We start from the raw sequence: 20723 nt of genomic DNA on the forward strand, positions 1-20723 counted from the left end.
CCTCTGACATCCAACACTCACAGCTGTCCTCCGGCTGAACTGTAAACAAACTGTCCGCCTCCACACCTCTACTCGCATTTTGAAGTGCTCAGTGAAGTGCTCAACTGATGGAGGTTAAAGTATCAGTGTCAATACATGTAATGCCAGCCACTTGCATATTATCTCACTTTACGTTTTTTGGGCTTCTGGTCTATTAAACTAGCTACTTTACAGTTTGCGTTTTTTACAAGTCAAAGAACTCTAAGTGGACGTGATACACAGGAAATATGGTTCACTGATGTTGTTGTAATGCCCGATAGTCACCCACAAAGGTCTATAAAGATCATAGATAACTTAATGCCCCATTTAAAGCTTCAAATAAAAACTCTTCCGTTTAAAATGTCAGCCCAGTGACCACAGGCAAAACAGATTCTGTTTCAGCAACTCCAGAGTCCAAACATCTGCAACACCCAACTTCACCCAGCCCAAACTGAGCTCCCAGGTGAAAAAAGAGGAAACCAATGTCATACATGAGGAATGCCAGAGGTAAAGACAGGCCAGTCTGATCCATAGGATGAGGAGAGGAATATTGTGTAATACAGCCTGAACGCATCGAGGCGCTTTCCACCCCAGCTGAGCACCAAAAATACTTGTCCTCAGACTTTATGGGAATATCATAAAACACCCTTTGTACTTGCTGGGCCGTTAACCTCTCAGCACAGCATTTCTTTTCACTCTCTCTTCTATCTCCGGGGCCTAATGCCTGTTGGCCTTTTCTGCAGAGACTGGTGATATGCAGCGTCAACATTTCAGCACGTCACGACTGTGATCAGGCAATCGGTATGCGGAGGGAGAATTCAGTAAATGTTTCACATTTGAGGAATGGTGGGCAAGATATGTGTGGATACGGAGGGCGGTCTACGGCGTCTACTGGACTTAATGAAGACTACCTCTGAGGAACTGGTCACAAAACATCCATTCAACAGCTTGTTTATTCTTTATGAGCTGTGGAAATATCCATTGCCATCAGATATGAGCTGAATCAAACTAGCAAATCCTTTTTTATGGTTTGTTTTAACCTTCTTAATCTCCAGATGGGTGGGCGTTGGCACTTTGTACAATGACAAAGAGTTGAGACAATTACAGGAAAGTATTTGGTATTTGGTGGTCTTTGACAGTTATTTGCAACTGCTTGTGACTGTGCTGGCTCAACATGGTGGGAACTGCATTTATAAACAGAGGAAAGACAGATGACTCCAAAGGAAGCTGGCCCCAGCTCATCTGGTGACCAGTCACTGACCTGATCTAACAGCTGGAGGTGTTAGCCTTTTTGGAAATTCAAAGTCAACTCAGTTTACTGCTCTAATGGTGTATTTGGCTACTGTGAATGGGGGAAATTATATAAAGATATCTGGAGGGAGGATAACTGCCTCACCGCAAAGGAGGACTCCTTGTTTATACTTGGCTGCCAAAAGGAAAAGGGTGTTGAGGGGTGAGACGCCAGATATAGAAATCTGAGATAAGGCATTCACTCAGAATGAAGGCGGCGCATCAAGGGGACAAAGAGTAATGTCGGACTTCCTGTTGCATATGTAGCCCAGAAACAAAAATAGGAACAGGATGACACTGACTTCAGGAGGTAGAAATCCACAAATCTAGTCTACAAATCCTCACAGTGGGGATGTCAGCTAATTTTATTTTACAAATCAATACCAACATTTTGTAATGTTTTCAACTTCTTTTTCCTAAGTGTCTCTTTAGCTCCATATTATAGTAATCTATAATCTGTTAAGGTGTCGCTTAACGAGGATTGGCTCTTGGTCATAAAGAGCAATCTAAATTATCATTCCTTTTCCGCCCGAACAGAGACAACTATTTCATCTCGCCTTTATTCGTCAGGGCATAATGGTCGTTACAGATCAGTCATGAAATTAAAATGACGTCAACACATGCTTCTCTTCAAAACTGCCAGACAAAATGAACACTCATGTTATCATATTGAAGTTTCCTGATCTATGCATTAATATTAGTCAACCAACCAAACAATTGATTGGCTGTTATGAAATTAAAGCTTTTCAAAGAACAAATTATGTTGCAAAGATTCACCAAATATGTTAATTTGCTTCACAATTTACAATCCTGTTAATGCAAGTAAGTATTGTGTAAATCAATAGACAGACTTACACAGATAAATACTGCAGATGGATAGAAATGATGGTCTCATCACACCACAGTTTGAGCTGCCAAAAACTGCCTCCCTTTAGTAATAAAGAGTTCCTAGAGTGAATATTTAGTCTACCCTCTCTGAACGGTTCTGCGTGTTTCTGCCCGAGGGCGATAAGGTCCGTTCTGCCCTCTGAGCAAAGTTGGCTGGACTTGGACGGTGGAAAGCGGATTACCTCCATTAGAAAGAACAAGTCATTAGAACACACGGTCAGGGTCTGTCCCGTCTAGACACATTCAAATTTTACAGTTTGATACAGTTTCATGAGAAGCCCAAGGCCAACTATTAACACCTTCCCAGCACTGAGTCAGTAGTGTACAGTGCTTGCTTTACTGGCAGCAAGAATCTCTTTTTTTTCCTACATCGCCATATGGCAGAAGGAAGCTAATTACATTGAGGAATGTGTTACAATCATAAATCTTCATGATGTGACAAAATGCAATAAGAGTGAGGATATATGTAGAAATTGAGAATCGTTATTAGTGAGCATATTTTACTTTTCTGCTGCAAATGGAGCATGTCTTCCCTGGAAACCTTCCCTGGACACATTCTCTGGTGATATACAACTCTGTGACACTGCGTCAACAGGTCAGGTCAGAGTTTAAGCACAAAACGGTCAGCGTGATGGATAGGACACACGTGTGCACACAGTCTGTCATGAACATGTGGCCCAACAAGTAGAGATCTCACAATTTTGCTCTGACATGAGATCTCAGAGTGAGTGATTTGTGAAGGAATCACGTGTTAGAACCACCTGAAAATGTTTATACTCAACTATCCTACAAATTAACATACGTACATGAAATGTGTTGTCACATGGATTATGTTTTGTATTGACATAATAAGGAAATAAAAAAATATGTTCATACTAAACAGTTATTTTGATTTGTGTTTCCAAAAATATCCACTAATGGCAACTAAAGCATGGTCAGCATTTTACGGTTATGTTTAAGCTTCATGTAAACTTCTGCATTGAGGAGTTAGGGCTACATCGTAGCTGGTGTCCACCTCCTAAAAAAATGTTACCACACTCTGGGACTATGGTGGCTACAGAGATACCACACGGGAATAGAGAGAACTGTGACGGATCAGTTTGGGCTGCTGGTGTTTTTTCTGATGCCAGTAGAGGTTGTAAACTGTGAAGGCAACATGAAGCAAGTTGAAAAAAAGGTCAGCTATCTTCTTTTTTATTAGTAGAAAACATCTAGTGAAGACATTTCCACAGCAAAGCTTCTGCTCACCGCTATTGTTGCTTTCTTTCACAGAGAATGAAACAACGTGCATACAGCAACCGCACAGAATACTCTCATATTCAGACATTAAAGAAGGCGGACCAGCACAACCATTGTTAGTACCACAACATAAATGAAAGACTGCTACTATGTGGAATATAATGAAAGCACTATTAAAGCTAGTGTTGCATGGGTGCAACGAACGTGAGAAACCGGACTTTGAACTAGAAATAAAAAAAAACACATTTGGCAAAACCCTTTTGTTGTATAAACATAATTTTTAGGGAGGCAAGATTGCAACTGTCACCGTTTAACCAAAATTGAGTTTAAAGGGTTTATTTGTCTGTTGACTTTTCTAAAACTAAAACAAAGTGTCCTCTTGTATGTCTTTCAAAAGGTTTGCACACAGCAAAAGCTGAAATCAATAAAATCCATTCCGCCCCTTCTTCGTGGATTCTTGACCCTGCAAGCCGCTTTGATTTCCACATACACAACAAACATCACTACCTTCAGAGCCTTGACCACAGAGGCTGCAGTGTGCTGTACTCACAGTTGAAGTCAGATGTGATGGACTTCCCGGCCAGGAGGCTGTTGACGGTAATCTGATAGATGATGTGGAGCAGCAGGAAGGACATACTGGTGAAGCAGAGGGACTGCAGCAGACGCCCTGTGTGGCCTGGAGAAGGAGAGCAGCTCCAGTGAGTTCACCACCGACACCGACACCACTCAGTTTAAGGATTTCCACATGTTATTTCTGCCGTTCATGCACTGAAACCCAGAACAGGTCTCTTTAACGGTTGTTGTTTTTCAAGGCACAGAAACTTGACACGAGGAAAATGTTAATACTTTTTGAGTTGTGCAGCATTAAGAAGTGCCTGGTACTTCTGAGACAACAACAATCAATGTTCATGTGATCAGCTGGGAAGTCCAGAGCTGTTTTGAATGAATTAGTAAAAAAAAAAAAAAATAAGTTGAAGGTGACTGGCAGCGCAACCAAGAGGGATTTTCTGTGGATCATAATACATACCCTGGTTAAGAGCTGGCAACACTACGATACAGCAACGCTTATTTCTGTTAAAAAGTCAAATAAACATTCTGGTGGACCACAAGACCTTTAACTTTCTCTAATTCATCGTAGAAGGAGCCAAACCAGCTTTTATACCCGATTTGATTCTTTGGTTTCTTGGCTTTGGTGTTCTTTGCCTGTCTTTCGTTAATTTAGGTAAAGAACACAGCTATCAGTGGACATTACTGTTCCTGGGAGGGGAGGATGAAAGCAGTCTGCCACAGCTGTCCAACACATGGCTATTTTACAGTGCACCTACAGGTATTTGGGATAATTTCAGGAGTTGTTATGGTGATAATTCTTTACAGTAGGATTTCTCAGACCCCTTCTTGTTAGTGAAAATTAAAATGATCACCCATAGGGAGGAACAAGCTTGATTGGACTCTTCTTCTTTGATGAGGTAATGACAGTAATGGCCCTTACTGCATCCATTATCAGCCTTTAAATTGCCCCACATATCTGCAACGGTTTTGTCCACTGGTTCTTCCCAGGGCAACATCTTCATCTCATTAAATTTACTGCATCCTTGCGGGGAACATGTAATAGTTATTCTTTAGTGTATTGCACAATATCCTGGCAAAGGTGACGCACTACTGCTGAGCCTCAGGCCACCGAGAGGCTGACCTTATCATATGTGTGTAGCAGCAGACCGTGGCAGGCAAATTAAATGTAGAAGTGAAAAGAAATGCTGTGCTAATTTCCCGTTGTAACTCCCTGTGCTTTCACAAAGAAGGAAAAGAATGCTTGTAAATACAGAGGTATGAGGACTGTTAGCGAACTTCCTCATCCAAATTGGTCCAAAAGGCTGTGGATAACGCAACGGCTTTGGTTCAGTCCCCATTTCTTTTCCTATTTGTAATACAGCATTTTTGTTGTGTGACGGCCATCTCTCTTGGTTGCCTGACGGTCATCTTAAATTTGTATTTCGCCTTGCTTCATTATTTAGTCTCAAAGCGCCATCCCAAGAGTATGTTTAAAAGCTTTGCTAAACAGAGGGCATTGTTCAGTTTTAACAATTGCTGCTTTCTCCCTCATCAATCAGAGAACAGTATCCAATCGACGACATTAAGACCTGATTTAACCACTTAGTTTGGGGAAATAAAATGTTTTCAATTATTTGGTCTTTTTGAGAAGTCTCTGCCAGCAGTGATGAAATGTAACAAAGTACATTTACTCACTGTACTGTACTGTACTTGAGCAAAAGTTTGAGGTACTTAATTTATTTTATACTTCTACTCCCGTTACATTTTTTAATCCAATATTATCCTTTACATAATTGTTTATGTTACTTTTGCAGATTGCTAATACAAAATGTATTTATTTATATTATTAAGGATTAAGCTAACCAGCAGTATATAAAATAATTACAATTAGCTTCACCTTTACCAGCTGCAACATTGGTGATGCGTACACATAAATACATCAATAATTATAATCCAGTGATGATAAATTATTCTCTAATGGTCCGTTCTGCATAATTAGTCATTTTACTGTAAGTATATTTTGATTCCGATGCTTTTGAATGCAGGACTTTTACTTGTCACACAGTATTTCAACACTGTGATATTGCTTTTACTTAAGTAAATCTGAGTACTTCCTCCACCACTGCCTTCCTGACAACACAAAAGTGTGATAAATGACGGATTTCAAAAAAAAGCCAAACTAGGATAAGCGTTAACACCAGACATCCTCTTTTAGAAGTCTCCTAGCTAAAACATAAACCTGATAAATCATCCATAGCATCAAATATTTATACAAATTCATGCAACAGTACTAAAAGACTCCCCAAAGGGAAATTGTCATGTCGGTGCCCATTCAACAAGGCGTATAGCACCTACTGTAAAGGCTCTTAAAATGTCTGCTGCCCATATCAGAGCAACAGTTTAGATTTTGTTCACCTCCACTGAGAATTGAATGCCTTCAAGGGGATCTGGAGCCAAATAGTGCAATTACGACATTAGAGAGTAAATCCCAAACAACAACAAGTTGCATAAGATATTGTTTGTCTCCTCTCGTGCACCGATATATCCTCGGGCACACCGCACTGCTGTGGCTTCTTCAAGCAAATTACACTTGATGAATTATTCATGTCAAACATTTGGTTTACATTAACTTTCCAGATTTAACTGCCGCATGTCCTTTAAGATTCAACAGACAAAATGAAACAGACCATCAAAACAAAGCACTATTTATGCATGTAATCAATTACCTACTCTTGTTCTTACTTCCCCTATTTTTCTCTTGGAGTGAGCACCATTTGATGTTTGTTGGTCCTTCTGTGCATTGTACACTGTACCTGAATACCATGTGCACCAAGACTACATACAGCTGAAAAATGGACAAAGAAATAACTGTCTGAAAACACATGTTGTTATGTTGGTGAAAACTAAATAAAAAGTGAAAAAAGCACTGAATTACACTCAACTCCCTCTTAAAACATTCAAAAATGTAGAGTGGGCGTCTTTTCTGCACAGTGAGATGTGTATTTTTATAAGTTTTCACTGTCAGTGTGTATTCTGGATGGTTTTCATACAATTTGAATTGCCAGGAGGGAGGAGATAACTGTCACGTTGTAAGTCTACAGTTTCTGATTATCTGCTCTAGATTATAATCACCACAGTGTAGTAATTATATTAAAACAATTCAATGTTGGCAATGCTGTCACAATCATCCTCAACCACAACCAGCTGTTATTTCAAATTCTATAAACTGGAGTGTCTCCCAAACTAAATCCCTTTTTCCTTCAATAATCAGAAAAAAATAAATTACCTAAAATGAATAAAGTTTCCAATCATTTCATAACCAGTCAAAAGTAAACCTGTTACTAAGACCGCGCTCACTGAAACACCCTCATCCTGTCACTCTCTCAGACGGCAGTTTCCCTCCCTGATGACAGACAGGTGAGGCACAAGGATGTTCTGGCAGGTGTTACACTGGAAGAATATCTAATACCATGTGCGCCTGTGGCAACTTAAAAGTGTAATATTCGCTTCTTTTGTGCTTTGCTTCTATATATGATCATTCTACAGTAAGCAGTGTGTAAACACAACCTTTTATTATAAACAAACTTAAATAACTGTGTCCCAAAAGAAGTAAAGAAGACCCCAGGAGATCGGCCTGTACACAGACTGCTTGCTGTTGAGAGACAAATGTGAGTCTTTTATTTCCCTTTTTCAAAATCTAACACCTTGAGATTACATGATATAATATTATAACATAAACTGGCTATTTGAAAATAGGAGAAATAAACCATTAAACAAAAGCAACAAATTGGGACCAGATATTTAAATAACATCACCAGTGGCCGTTTTAAAGAGTGCTAAAACATATTCTTAGATTGTTGAGAACGTTTGTAACGTGTGTGAAGTCAAGTAAGGCAAATTAACTCAAACACGTCATGCTGCAACTTTTTTGCTGCTGAACACAAAAAGAAAACTTTCATCGTTCTCAAATTAAATATATTGTCGTGGTGGAGAGATGTCGTAGTCTAAACATCATATTCTACAAACATCTTTGTCTGCCTCACCTGCGACTGTGGCTCATGGTGTGGCCCCTTGTACAAGTACAAGTCCATTTACCATTTGTTTGATCGCCGCAAAAATCACACCATAATAATGATACGAATATTATCATTCCCTCTAATATGACAAATCATATGGCAATTACCTATTTTTTCAAAATCGTTCAGCCCTAATCAGCCTACAGAAAGGACAATGTTCACCAAAGACAGGTACTTTGTCTTCATCCAGGGAAAATGTCTCTATATTTTATTATGGCAATATCTATTGCAGGGAGAAAATAAATCAGTCAGTTCGTTACAATATCGTGCAGCTGTAATCTTAAGACAATGAAATCTACCCAAGGAGTAAAACCTCACGGTGGAATTGCCTAACAATGGGAGAAAGAGTGGGATATCTACTGTAAACTACATCTGAATATACACTGAATTAACTTTTATGTGAAATTTAACATACTATTATGGAGGCTGTAAAACATCTTAAAAAAAGATCCGCTTCAAGTTTGATTTGTCACGTCTTGTTGGTGTTGAAGTGTCTGTCATGTATTTGTCTCAATTAGGAGTTGACCCACGGTTGAAGTCAGCAGCGATCAGGTACATGAACGCTGAACTTTACTAGAAGACTTCTCTCTTTAACTATTGATGAGAGGGTAAGTGGTCCACTTTCTCTGCTCCCTCCTTACTCCTTTACTTCCTGATTGTTATTTCAGCTGGAGACGAGCAGAGACGACTCTCGGACTGGATGTTGTTTCCTCCACCAATATGGGTTTATGTATTATTAAACACTGCATGTGGTCTCTTACAGATAACCCACATGACGTGCAGTGAGGGGAACGCATGAAGGCGCGGCTGAAGTTGGCGACCGCAAACCCACGTTCACCACCCGTAGGGAGAACAGTCACGTCAGTCAGCCTCAGAGGTTCACTGTGATGTATATTTCTTTTCTTGAACTCATTCTGAAACCAAAATACCAAAGAGCCCAAATACCAACCTTCACATCGGCTGAATTAACTAAGAACACTTGTCAACTGCACGCAGATCATGGTATTACGAAAGGAAACCCATCTCAGGAATCAGTGGAGCCTTAGGAGCAACTTTTATATCCTAATTAAAGTGGTTAGACATTATCAAAAACAGCCCTCATCTCTTTTTTTTCTCTCTGAATGGCATTTTACAGGCTCTTTCGGGTTCCTTTTCTCGACAGCACAGCATGTGTGTTCAGGTTTTATCATCTATATGGACAATCTCTCAGCAAATAAACCAAACTTAAGCCTAAAATGTTCATTTTCATCAAGCGGAGGTGAGATCTGGTTCCTGATGGATTACGTCTTTCACGTCATCTCAGATCTGGCTGGCCGTGGATCATTTATATTATCACAGATGGACTCATGCCCGTACAAACCGATATTACCTTTCATGGGCTGAACTATGTGCCAAATCCATCCTCATCTCAAGGAAATTCAAGTCCCCTGGAGAAGAAGGGCTGGTTTACCTTACAGGGAACAATATTGCGGTTCAAACCGGAGGCTTTTGGGAAACAGTCAAGATTCTCCAGGCGATGGACCGAGCCAGAGCCAACGAACGTGTGAAGGATCAAAGAGAGTGACAGCGTAGATCTTACCTTGCATTGTTGTGCTTGTGGGCTCTGCGAAGAGTGGGATAAGCAGGAGATAGATGAGGTAGACGAAGGACAGGGCATTGTACCTGAACAGGCAAGCTGCAGAAACACAAGACACAAATACAGATTAAACAGCAAATCGACCTCTTGATCACAAAAAGCAACAATCAATTTAAAGACCACAGATTCAACAGCGTCTTAATTGCTTTGTGTGCATCACATAACGTTTAACAGCAAATAAAAAGCAGAAGCTGGCAGTGGCAACGAGCTACTTGATCAGGAGTCGTCACCGAGATCAACCGAACACCGATTTGAGAGAAACGTGGTGAAACTCATTAAAATGTTCCTGTTGTAGAAAAGCTGCTCATAATCATAAAAAGCCAGAACATTCCTCTATCCAAACTTAACAATCACAAACCTCATCATCTGTTCATCTGGCCCTCATCTCAAGAAGAGCCTGGGCTTAATTTAGTCATTCAGGGAATTGACGTTTGTGTTGAAGTACAATAATCACCCGATAGTCCTTGGGTGTTAAGAGAGACAATGAACTGAGCAGCCTGCGGTCAGCTCTGCTTCTCCCTGCTGTACAGTGCCTCACAAAAGGACAGCTTTATATCATATGTGAAGATTTCATTTTGCAAGAATCTCATAGTATTTCATTGACTGTGAGCATTATTGAAAAACTGGATCCTTTTTTTAATGACAAAACTATCCAAAAAAAATCTCTCAAAGTTTTGCAGCCAAGTCGCATCACGCACCAGATGTCCTTAAAATACACGATGGACCGCTGAGTTTTGAAAATAGGAAAGCAAGTTTTGGTTGGCAAAACATCAAATGAAACACCGCCACATGGATCATGAAGAGTGTGAAATGTCATGACCGGATACAAGTCTGTGTTTGGTTTTTGTCTTTTTGATCGAGGCCTCAAATGAGATTCAGGAACTAATATAACTTTATATTTTTTGCATTTCCCATATTTCCTTAATTTGTTCAGTTTAGTTTCCTATCACTTCATGTATTCCAGTGATAAATGTTAAGGATATGTGGCAATCAGTCAATTGAAACACGATGAAAATTATTGTTACAATAGTTGCAACCCATGCTTGAATTCAATGCACTGTTTCAGCATTTAGGATGTGTCACTACACTTGACACACTAAATCATGTAACTCCACACACTCACCCTTTACCGAACACGCACACACACACCCACACATATACACACACCCCTAGAGACACATTAAGGAAGTCTTTTGAGCTCATGATGAAAGTTAAAACGCTTAAGTGCACACATGACTTCCAAAAACCATTAATTGATGTATTGATCAGTAAGGCACCTCATTTCCCAGTCAGGCTGACCATCTGCCCTGATTGGTGGCTTTTACCAGTTAAACGGCTCACATAACCTGCTGACTGAACATCAACTAAAGCGTCCAAAGTGAACCACGCCGTAGCAAACACGTAGCAAACACTTGCCCATTTCACATCTGAAGCCTGCATGAAGCACAGCTTGAGTTTTTTTAACAACCTTGACTGTAAAATCAGCTCACATAATATTCCACATAACATTTACAACTTGCTGTTTTTCAGGTTTTCCTTAAGTATGCACTAAATATGTGATTAGCCCCTTCCCGTCTAACATTTTCTTTGAACATTTTAAGGCCAGGAGGCAGCGAGGGAACCGAGTGAAGTACAAAGTGAAGTACAAAATTTCGACACACAGTCGGACCTCCTACATTTTTCTTAGCGGTTATATCAACAAGCACAAGGTTTACAACCAGGTCGGCTGAATGAGTTACAGTCTAAATCTCAAGAGATGTTCTCATCTAGGTAGCTACTGGGCTTGAACTACTGAAAAATTACATTTCATTGCTGAAAATGGTGCTTTTATTTATCTTTGCTCACTCAATGGACCTCTTCATTGACATTTGACTTGGCTCTGACTTTTCCCTTGGTGGAGCTCGACAGTAAACGTCCTGGTTTTCTCTGTGCTCAGATACGGACCAATGAAAACTAACAAAAGTTAATAAATGTTGTGTGTGTGTGGGGGGGGGCAGTCATCTTTGAGAAAACCACTAACATGTGGCAATAATGTGATTAGGTTTCAAGTATGCACAAATACTCGATATGCCAGACAGTCCACCCACCAACACAACAACATAAAAAGGCACTTTATCATTGTTCATCATTTTTGTTCCCTTTTTAAACATTTCAACAAGTTGGTGACGTATATTTTACGACTAAGCCTCTCGGGTGAATGACTCATAATCTTTAATTTTTGGCCAAACACACAGCACAACTTCTAGCCACACCCACTTTTATCTTCATTTAATGTCGCATTAAATAAACTCTAAACATGGCCAAGTTGGTAGTCCGGAGCCTGCTGCCCACATTATTCATCTGCTCAAATCTAAAGGAGAAATGTTGTATCCATACAGATAATCTATCTGTAACTACATGACTCTACTCCCACTGTTGCCTGCAGACACTTGACCGCAGTCTTCCTGACCATTTGCCTTCGCTGTATGACTCACCATTTGAGGATTTTTACACAGGGAATGAAAATAAACTGCCGTTGTTTTCAGACATCAGATTACTGCAAAACCTTCTCATTCACGTCTGAATCAGGCTTTTGTCTCTCCCAGTAAAAGCTATTATTACCGCCACACAAAGGCTAAACACAAGAGAAGCAAGTCAGTCTTAAACGTGAAATAAGGGCCAGCTGACTTAAGAGTTTGAGCCCAAAGACATAAATGTCATAATAGAAGATAAAGTGGCACGGTGCCTGGCCGGACCGAGTACTGGGCGATAACAGAGGAATTTAAACCCCTCTGAAGAGCATAATGAAGAGCATACCACATCAAGTCTAGAGCACTTTACTGTTTTCATCAGAAAATTGAAACTAAATTCTGAGTTTAACAAACATGTCTTCTTGGAGAAGCTAATTATATTCAGGGCTGCAACTGATATCTATTTGCGGTATTGATATTCACATTTGATGAGTTGGAAACTGTATTTTTGGCCTTTTTGCTTGAAAATGTATTTTCCATCTCTTGAATAATCAATAAAACATGTACCAAATGCAGCTTTGAGTTCAATTTAATTCAAGTTTAAAGATAAATTGTCTGACTTGTTAGCTAGCTAACGATCACTGGCTTGCTGGTTTTGTTGTTTGTTTTTTTTACCTCCGACACCATTCACCATGTTGGTTTACTGACTGAACTAAGGAATGATACAATTATGATTAGAATTAGTTTTTTTATGCTTGTTTGAGTTTGTAGAGAGGAATTGTTTTTGTTACAACCACTTCTCCTCTGGAGCATCATGATGGAGCCAACTGTCTGCCTGAAGATTTGTGAGGCAACAACACGACATCCACACACACATTTATTTTGTCCTTATTAAGTCTTGATTAAAACGTCATGATTCCAGTGATGCTCCCAGCATCTGCTCGTCACTTCCCAGCTCAGTTTGCTCCAGCTTTCAGTGCTTTACCCTGCTGCAACCGGCCCGACTCAGCACATCTGACCTGCAGCTCCGTCTGTACATTCACAGCACAAGTTTGATATAGATCGGACACTTGGGAAAGCGCAAGCACATAATCATGTTCACACTCCAAACACGTAAACGGCGGCCTGTTTGATCAGCTAAACTGTAGCTGTGTGCAAATGTGTGTGTGTTCGGTGGTGGTAGAGGAGACTGTGTACACATGGGCCCAGCAGTTCTGTGCTTTTCAATAGAGGTGCTGTCAGATGGCCAACAGGAAACACAGACTATGTTATGTCAGCAGATAAGTCTTTCACTAGGACATGAGAAAGAGACGTTGTGCATATACATGTATTACACTAGAGCATATACAGTAAGGGTAATGCAGATGTTTGGAGTCAGATAACATCTGTTCTGCTGCAGTGTGTTCTGGGAGGTCAAAAAATAATTTGCATGCAAGCCAGAAATCTGAACATATGGATCAAAGCAAGAGGCAGAAAAGAAATGAAAGCTACAATTTTCTTCCAGCCACAATGTTACAAATGATACAGAAAAAAACAATAGCTGATGGGTTGACGGTTATTGATTTACAGCAGATCCATTCAGTTTAAATTAAGATGAGATCTTTGACTGTCAAACAAAACAATGAAGGAAAGTAAGCTGCTGATCAGGTGATGCTGATGGCAGAAATAACTTCTCTCATCCCCCAACGCAGTCGGTTCCTGTACACCTTCCCTTCTTTCCACTCTACTTTTCCTTCATCCTGTCAGTTGCAGTGCAAAGCTGCAGTGAATGACAAGTGCTCATTTGCACTTTGAAAAAACATAAAATATTAAAAGGTATGTTTACGATAAAAGGGAAAGGCAATTCTTTCCTCCCTCCCAACCGCATTATTAATTCATACTGTTAAAACGACTTTCCACGAATTAATGGAGACAATGCGTGGCCTCACAATTGCTTTTGGAAATAAAGGAGCCGTCGGGCTGTCAAGTGATGCATTATGGTGGTACTGAGTGGGTCTTATCTATAGAAAGCATGCTGTTAGCTTTAAAAGTACCACAGCCCCATAAGTCTTACACAGACACCACACTGGAACCTCAGTGGCAGTTAGATGCTAATCATTTTTCACTTGCGGCCTACCACAGAATTACAGCTTAAAACACAAAGTAAACTGCATTTAATAGAGTCTGCGAGGTGTGATCAGGCCTCGAGCTTCATGCCCACAAACTCTAAATTAGCGTTTAAGTGTGTCTTCAGAGAAACTAGTAATATCGAAGACTTTTCCAGCCTGTATAAAGCTGCTAAAAGTCCCCCTTAAATCCAAATAAAGCTGCCACGTTTGACAGTGAGTCATCTTCTAAATCTGCATAGCGAACGAGTGAATCAAACAAAACATTCACTCGCACAGCAACAATAACTTCATCTGTGGAGAGCGCCTTTCTTAACAAAGTTACAGATGCTGTAAACAATCCAAAAACCCCAATGCACCACTGACTAAAACTCAGAGGAATGTGAAATGACACAAGACATGTAGCTTTAACACTGTCAATGCAATCTAAATGTTAATTAACAGTATCAACACAACAGGCGTGAACGTCCAGTCAGCAGCTAAACAATCAATAACAATGCTGATGATGGATTAATTGGCAAAAAGCTAAACAGAAACCACACTTGAAATGACGGAAACAAAATGTACATAACACAGTTAAACTGCAATTTTAACAGTTTGAGCCACATAGGCAAGCTAACAGTTTCTGCTTTTACTCCGAGTAGAATAAACTATTCCAGTAAATAGATTTTTCAAACTTTGAAAATAGAAAAACATCCACTTGATATGTCTGTTCTTTTTTTTATATCATACATTTCTATACACACACACAGACATAAACACTGTACAGAGTGCGGAGATTCCAAACAGTTGTTTCGGCAGTGAGTGGATGTTCTGTTGTCGGCTGTGTTTCCTTTACTAAATCCAATAAAAGGTGACAGCCAGGTGAAGAAGCTGGTTTTTAATTTATATATAACAGCTATGTGTGACTCTCTGCAGTCTATTGCTTTTGTTTGTGCTTAGTTTTAGTAAACACACGTACCTCAGCAGTGGTGATGAATAAACTGTGACCTCCAGCATCATGAGGTCAATCATCATAAAAAATATATCAATCTTTTTTTTATTTTTGCCGTCAGGATTTTGCACACTTCAGGTTTGTACTGGTGTACCTCCGATTTTCATGAGTGTAAAGAAAAGTGAGAATTTCTAAATAATACAGCTATCCTTAAAAGTTACATTTAAAAATGATGAAGTGATTCATAAGATAATATCAGATAAAGTATCATACATGTATCAATCCCCCAACACCACCTGGCGCACACACAGCACTGTGGGCCAATTAAGATGCGTAAAAAGTGTGGATTCATTTTTTATTTTTTTTTGTAACTCACCAGCTGCAAGACACATTGGCAGCAGCAACCTGAAGACCAGCCCGCACACCACCTCAGAGGCCATGGCTCCGGGCAGCCCGTGTTGAATCCGGATAAAAGTAGCCGGGGATTGTCTCTCTCGCATCCCCAACTCCTGCGCTCTGTCAAACCGCAGCTGACATCAAACTGATGCGCTCCGCCAAACGGCCACATCAGCTCTCCCCGAGGACACCTGGACTCCGGTGGTTATTCCACAGTGAAGAATTGCGCATTTAGCCAGCTTCACCACAGCAGACATGTCACTGGTAAGTAATGTCACCATGGTGGTTTAGTTGCTCAGATGCATCGGAGTCATGTTGAGACTCAGGTGCGCCAAACAGATGCGCTGACACAGCGCGTGGAAACGCCGGAGAAATGAGCCAACAAGTCCTCAAGTCCAATTAACCTCCTTTCTTTTCTTTTTTTTAACTACAAACCCACATTAATGAGGAACATTTACAATACAAGAAAGTCGAATAACACTTGTTAACTGTGAAGCGTGACAGAAACACTCACAATAATCGGGTAGTTCACCCTTCCTTTCCCTGTCCCCTTGGTGAAATTTGACTTCTGACTTCTGGTGTGTGGATTGTATTCTCCAACAGGAGGCTACAGGACGAGCCTGTGATTGACACCTGACTCGACCAATCACAAGTCTTCTTCTGGTAAACGGTCCAGCCCCTTGTGAATATTGGAAGCAAGAGGTGGGACGCGGAGGTGGATGCAAATACCACAAGTATTAAAAGATAACATGTCCCAAATACACAGCTTTTGTTTGATAATCAATAAAATATGATCTGGTGTTTTTGTATTCGATCTGTATGTCTGTGGACATTAAATAAGTACCATCATCCAAGGAAGGTTTTATAAATGTCATGAGACTTTCACTGATCATATCATCTCTTCAGGTCCTCTGTCCAGCGGTTCATTAGTGAGAAACAGCGACGCCTACTGGTTTGAAACCAGTCTGCACAAAGCAGCACTTCCATTTAAATCTAATCCCTGTTACCGCAAAACAGGCCTTTCAGTTTCTGCTTGCAGGCAGGAAAGATATTTTTTTTTACCAAAGATGTTTTCAGTTCTTGAAATAATTAAGAGCATTGTAGCAAAAACATCTTCTCTGATTACATTTAATCCAGTTGTATGCTGAGTAAACAGACATTTATCATGACTCAAACCTCCAACCCCAACAGGCCTCGGATCTGTTTGTGACTTTCCAAGTGCGCCCATCAAAATATTGTGGACATGTAAGTTGATTTGCATCATTGTGGTGTTGTCAGTGGGATAACGTGCAGAGGTTTAATCCCTGTGACAGCCGCTGAAATGTCCTTGAGCAAGAAAGAAACTGAATCGCTCTTCTGCTACATGGCTCCTGCTCTGCCTCTGACCTCCGGACTTTATAGAACAATATGTTGACCATCACAATATAGAGGCATTGCTTTTTATGTATCTTCTGTTAAAAGCAACTCGCTTATTATTATCCATTACTTAAATATGTCTATTCGCTTTCTTTTCCAAGAGTTGTCTGTTAGTGCATCCAGGAGGTGATTAGCCTAGCTTAGCATAAAGACCGAAAGCAAGGGGAATCAGTTAGCTTGGCTCCCTCCAAAGTTAATAAATATGCCTACAAACACACCCAAAGCTGAATTGTCTAAACTGATTGGTTACATGCATGGTGCAGAGAGGATGAATCCTAATGACTTTGGTGATGCTCTGATGTTTTTGTGGCGCCACAAACTTTTGCACAGAAGTTCATGGCCCCCAAATGATGAATCCTTATTACTCTGGTGACCCCTTGGCCTGTCTTGAGTTATTTTATGTGGTGAAATGCCATCCATCGAGGAAGATGCCTGAGGCGGCTCCACTGTACTGTACATAACATTTACTTAAGCTCAGTTTTAAAATAAGAAATATATGCAAACTTATGCTGAATTTCAATGTTTTCCTCATTTCTAAAGTCAATTTCTATTAAAGCTTTATGTAAGCATAACGTCACAGATATGTTTATGCTTATTTTGTCTATTGGGACACATTCATTTTCCTACTTATAAAATGATCTGATTTAAGGCAGAAAAAAATCATGTTTTTGTCCTGATTGTTGTAAAGAGTATAAAAGGAGCAGTACTAAATTTAAACTGAAAATAATGAAGCAAAGGGAATATAGAAATGTTGATATTACTGTAACTGGGTTTCCCCTTATTTCGCAGATATCAAAAACACGTAAAACTCCGCTTAAAGTGAATTATTACAGCAACTAACAGAAGCTGCATTCAAGAACACACCAAAGAGCGCTGACCTCATGTTTGCTTGTTGTGTAACTTGAGCATTAACATATTATTAAATCCAATCCATTGTGCATGATTTGATGTGTTTAATGACAATATCGATAGATTGATCCATGCCGGTTCCTCTGAAGTGCATTAGGCAGGAGGAAAGCGAGGCATGATGGGAGTCGTCAGGGCCGAGCCAAATGAGCCTCCTCTACCTCTAAGAAACAGGACGCTTAAAGCAGCAAAGGCCCTGCTTGGGATGAGTTGAATCACCGTTTGGCCGAATCACCGAAATGGATTTAGTTCATGAAAATAAGAAAAATAAACAGCTAAATGCTGCTGAGGGAAAGGCTGACTTTGGGAGATCATCAACATGCTAGCTGCCAACCTCTCTGCCCCGAAGACTCACTTTCCCCTGGAAATCCAGACCGCCTGGATACTCTCGCGTGGGAGCAGTCAGAGAGTCGCTCATGAGGCCTTGAACTGCAGCCAGCCATGATCAATACCCACCCTCAGAACATGGCAGCCCTTGATTTGTTTCTGCTGTTTGAAGTCGGAACCTGCTGATCTAATCCCTCAGATGGATGTGAATCTTAAGTAACATTTGTCTTTGATCCATTATTCATCCGATTCTTTCTAAGGGGGAGTTATTGATAAATCGGCCACCGGTTTTACACAGTGAAGGTTTAGTGAACATTCAGGTCAGTTGTTCCTGGCTGACCTTCCTCACGTTGATGTCAGAATTATCATAACAGCAACAGGAATTATTTGTATTGCTTTATATTGGATCCTTTTGAGGCCTTCACGGGCATTGTGTTGAAAAGTGCATGTCATTTTTGGGGAAACTAAGGGGTATGAGACCCTGAGTTTTAAAAAGAGATCATTTTAATGCTGCAGCATATAGTTTAGACAATCGTGGGCCTCCATCTTTGTGGCAATAGTTTAGGGAAGTCCCTTTCCTGTTTCAACATGACAAATAACCAGTACTCAAAGCCAGTCCACATGGTTTTCACAGTTTGGTGCCAAAGAAGTTGACTGGCCTGCACACAGCTCCTACTCCTTCTAACACTTTTGGGATGAACCAGAACAACCCAGAACCAGACCTTATCACTCAACATCAGTGTTGGACCTTGAGTTGCTCAATGGGAGCAAATCCCTGCAGCTAGGATCCAGAATCTGTTGGAAAGCCTGAAACCAGAAGATGATGTTCACAATCACATGGGTTCAATGTGTGGATGTCTACATACTTTTGGATGAATAGCATACATGTTTGGGTGAGTGTTTATCAAGTAGATTATCCTTTATAAAAGACAATGTTAATGAAATGACAGCAGCACTTTTACAAACACGATTCTCTAAAGTTTAGAAAAAAAACATTCTTTAAACTTTACATTTGACAAAACAATCTCAACTGATGGTCAATTTATTAGCTTTCAGCTCCATCACACAGTCCTCAACAGCAGACTTTCATTATTATCTTCTATTTATTTATTTTTTCAAAAAAGGGTCCTTGCTGTCTAGTTTGTCACAGAAACCCTGCCAGCCTAAAATGCTCATGAATGCTGAATTTCTTGTAAGTTCCCACACTGATCCCACACTGTCAGTCTGCAGCAGCTTTTTGCCGAGAAGAAAACAGAAGTGCAAATGAGATTAACGTCCAGATTGCTTCAATATTGATCCGCCAGTGAAATCCAAACTCTGTGTGTATTCAATATTTACATGGATGCACTTTCCATGCACTCTAAACTTGCGTCTGCTTAAGTGGGCTTTTTAGTGTCTTTCTGTGGTGGCTGTGGGCATATCGCCTCTTTTGGAATTTAGATAGAAGTACCGTTTATTGTTTGTACTGCAAACATGTGAATTAACATCCTGTTGGTTTAATCAGCGATCTTTGCACGCTTAAAAAAAAACATGTCAACTATACTGCACTTTAAATTTTGATCCGATGATGGCGCTAAATGAAAAGTCAGCGGATCAGTCACAATCCATCCTGAGGGGGGCATGAATGTTTGTAATCCATCCAATAGTTGTTCAGACATTTCACTCAAAATCACATCCTCATCGTGGTGTTTGAGGAAAAGTCCGGAATCACTAAAGTCAGTGTGATTCCCCCTCTGAAGCATGCATGTTTTTACATTTAACCGCTATTCATCCAGTATTTGTAAAGATATTTTAGTCTGGACAGACGGACATGGCCATCCGAAAAGCCAGGCTGCTAGTTTAAAAACTCACTTGAGATTCATTCCAATCACAAAGAGCAGTCTCCGCATCGAATACAGACGTGACACGTGACTTTTAGAGAATTTATCTGCCATGACTTTCATGTCTGTCTGGATGTAAGAAACCAGCATTAGAAGCTGGTTCATATTGTGAATTGATGAAGGATAATGGCATTCATTAGTTGATGATTGACCGTCTGTTTAGTGGTGTCATCAAGGCTTCTATCGCCTCAGCATTAGCAGACAGGAAGATGTTCATGTTAATGCACATATCCAGGATGTCAGCCTCATAAAGATATGTTGGAAGCTCTTGTATTACCGCTGGGTTGTTTGAAACATTACATTTACATCCAGAAAGAGTGACGGCACCTTATGCTGTGAAATATTGAGGACTGTTTGTGCGATTACCTAAGAGGTCAAAGGTCATAGGGACTTCATTCCTCTGGTCCATGTATCTGTTGTTTCACGACACAATGGACTCCTTAGGAGTAGGCGGCGTCAAACAAGCAGCAAGGGACTTGATGAGGAGGAAAATAAAGTATATAAGATTCAGTTCTAGTAAATAGTTATAATCTTCAGCCCAGAGTTATTGCTACTTTATTATCTTAACTTTTCATAGCAGCCAGGGTTAAGTTTGTTTGGTTACGCTTTCAGA

At 40.2% G+C, this 20723-nt stretch overlaps 1 protein-coding gene across 6 annotated transcripts in view; it reads right to left on the reverse strand.

Annotated features, from left to right (window-relative positions):
- The window catches only part of piezo2b (piezo-type mechanosensitive ion channel component 2b), a 76346-nt gene extending 60205 nt beyond the window's left edge, over nucleotides 1–16141 (reverse strand). For all 6 annotated transcript variants that reach the window (XM_031865092.1, XM_031865094.1, XM_031865089.1 and 3 more), the window contains exons 1-3: nucleotides 15562–16141; nucleotides 9640–9735; nucleotides 3986–4111 (exon numbers count right to left, since the gene is read on the reverse strand). In XM_031865092.1, the coding sequence (XP_031720952.1) occupies nucleotides 3986–4111; nucleotides 9640–9735; nucleotides 15562–15685 (346 nt within the window). In that variant the 5' untranslated portion in view covers nucleotides 15686–16141. The remainder of the gene's footprint in view (nucleotides 1–3985; nucleotides 4112–9639; nucleotides 9736–15561) is intronic.
- Nucleotides 16142–20723: the final 4582 nt, after the last annotated feature.

This window comes from Anarrhichthys ocellatus, unplaced genomic scaffold (assembly GCF_004355925.1).
Source record: "Anarrhichthys ocellatus isolate YVR2014 unplaced genomic scaffold, GSC_Weel_1.0 scaffold32, whole genome shotgun sequence".
In the NCBI taxonomy this organism is placed as follows: domain Eukaryota; kingdom Metazoa; phylum Chordata; class Actinopteri; order Perciformes; family Anarhichadidae; genus Anarrhichthys; species Anarrhichthys ocellatus.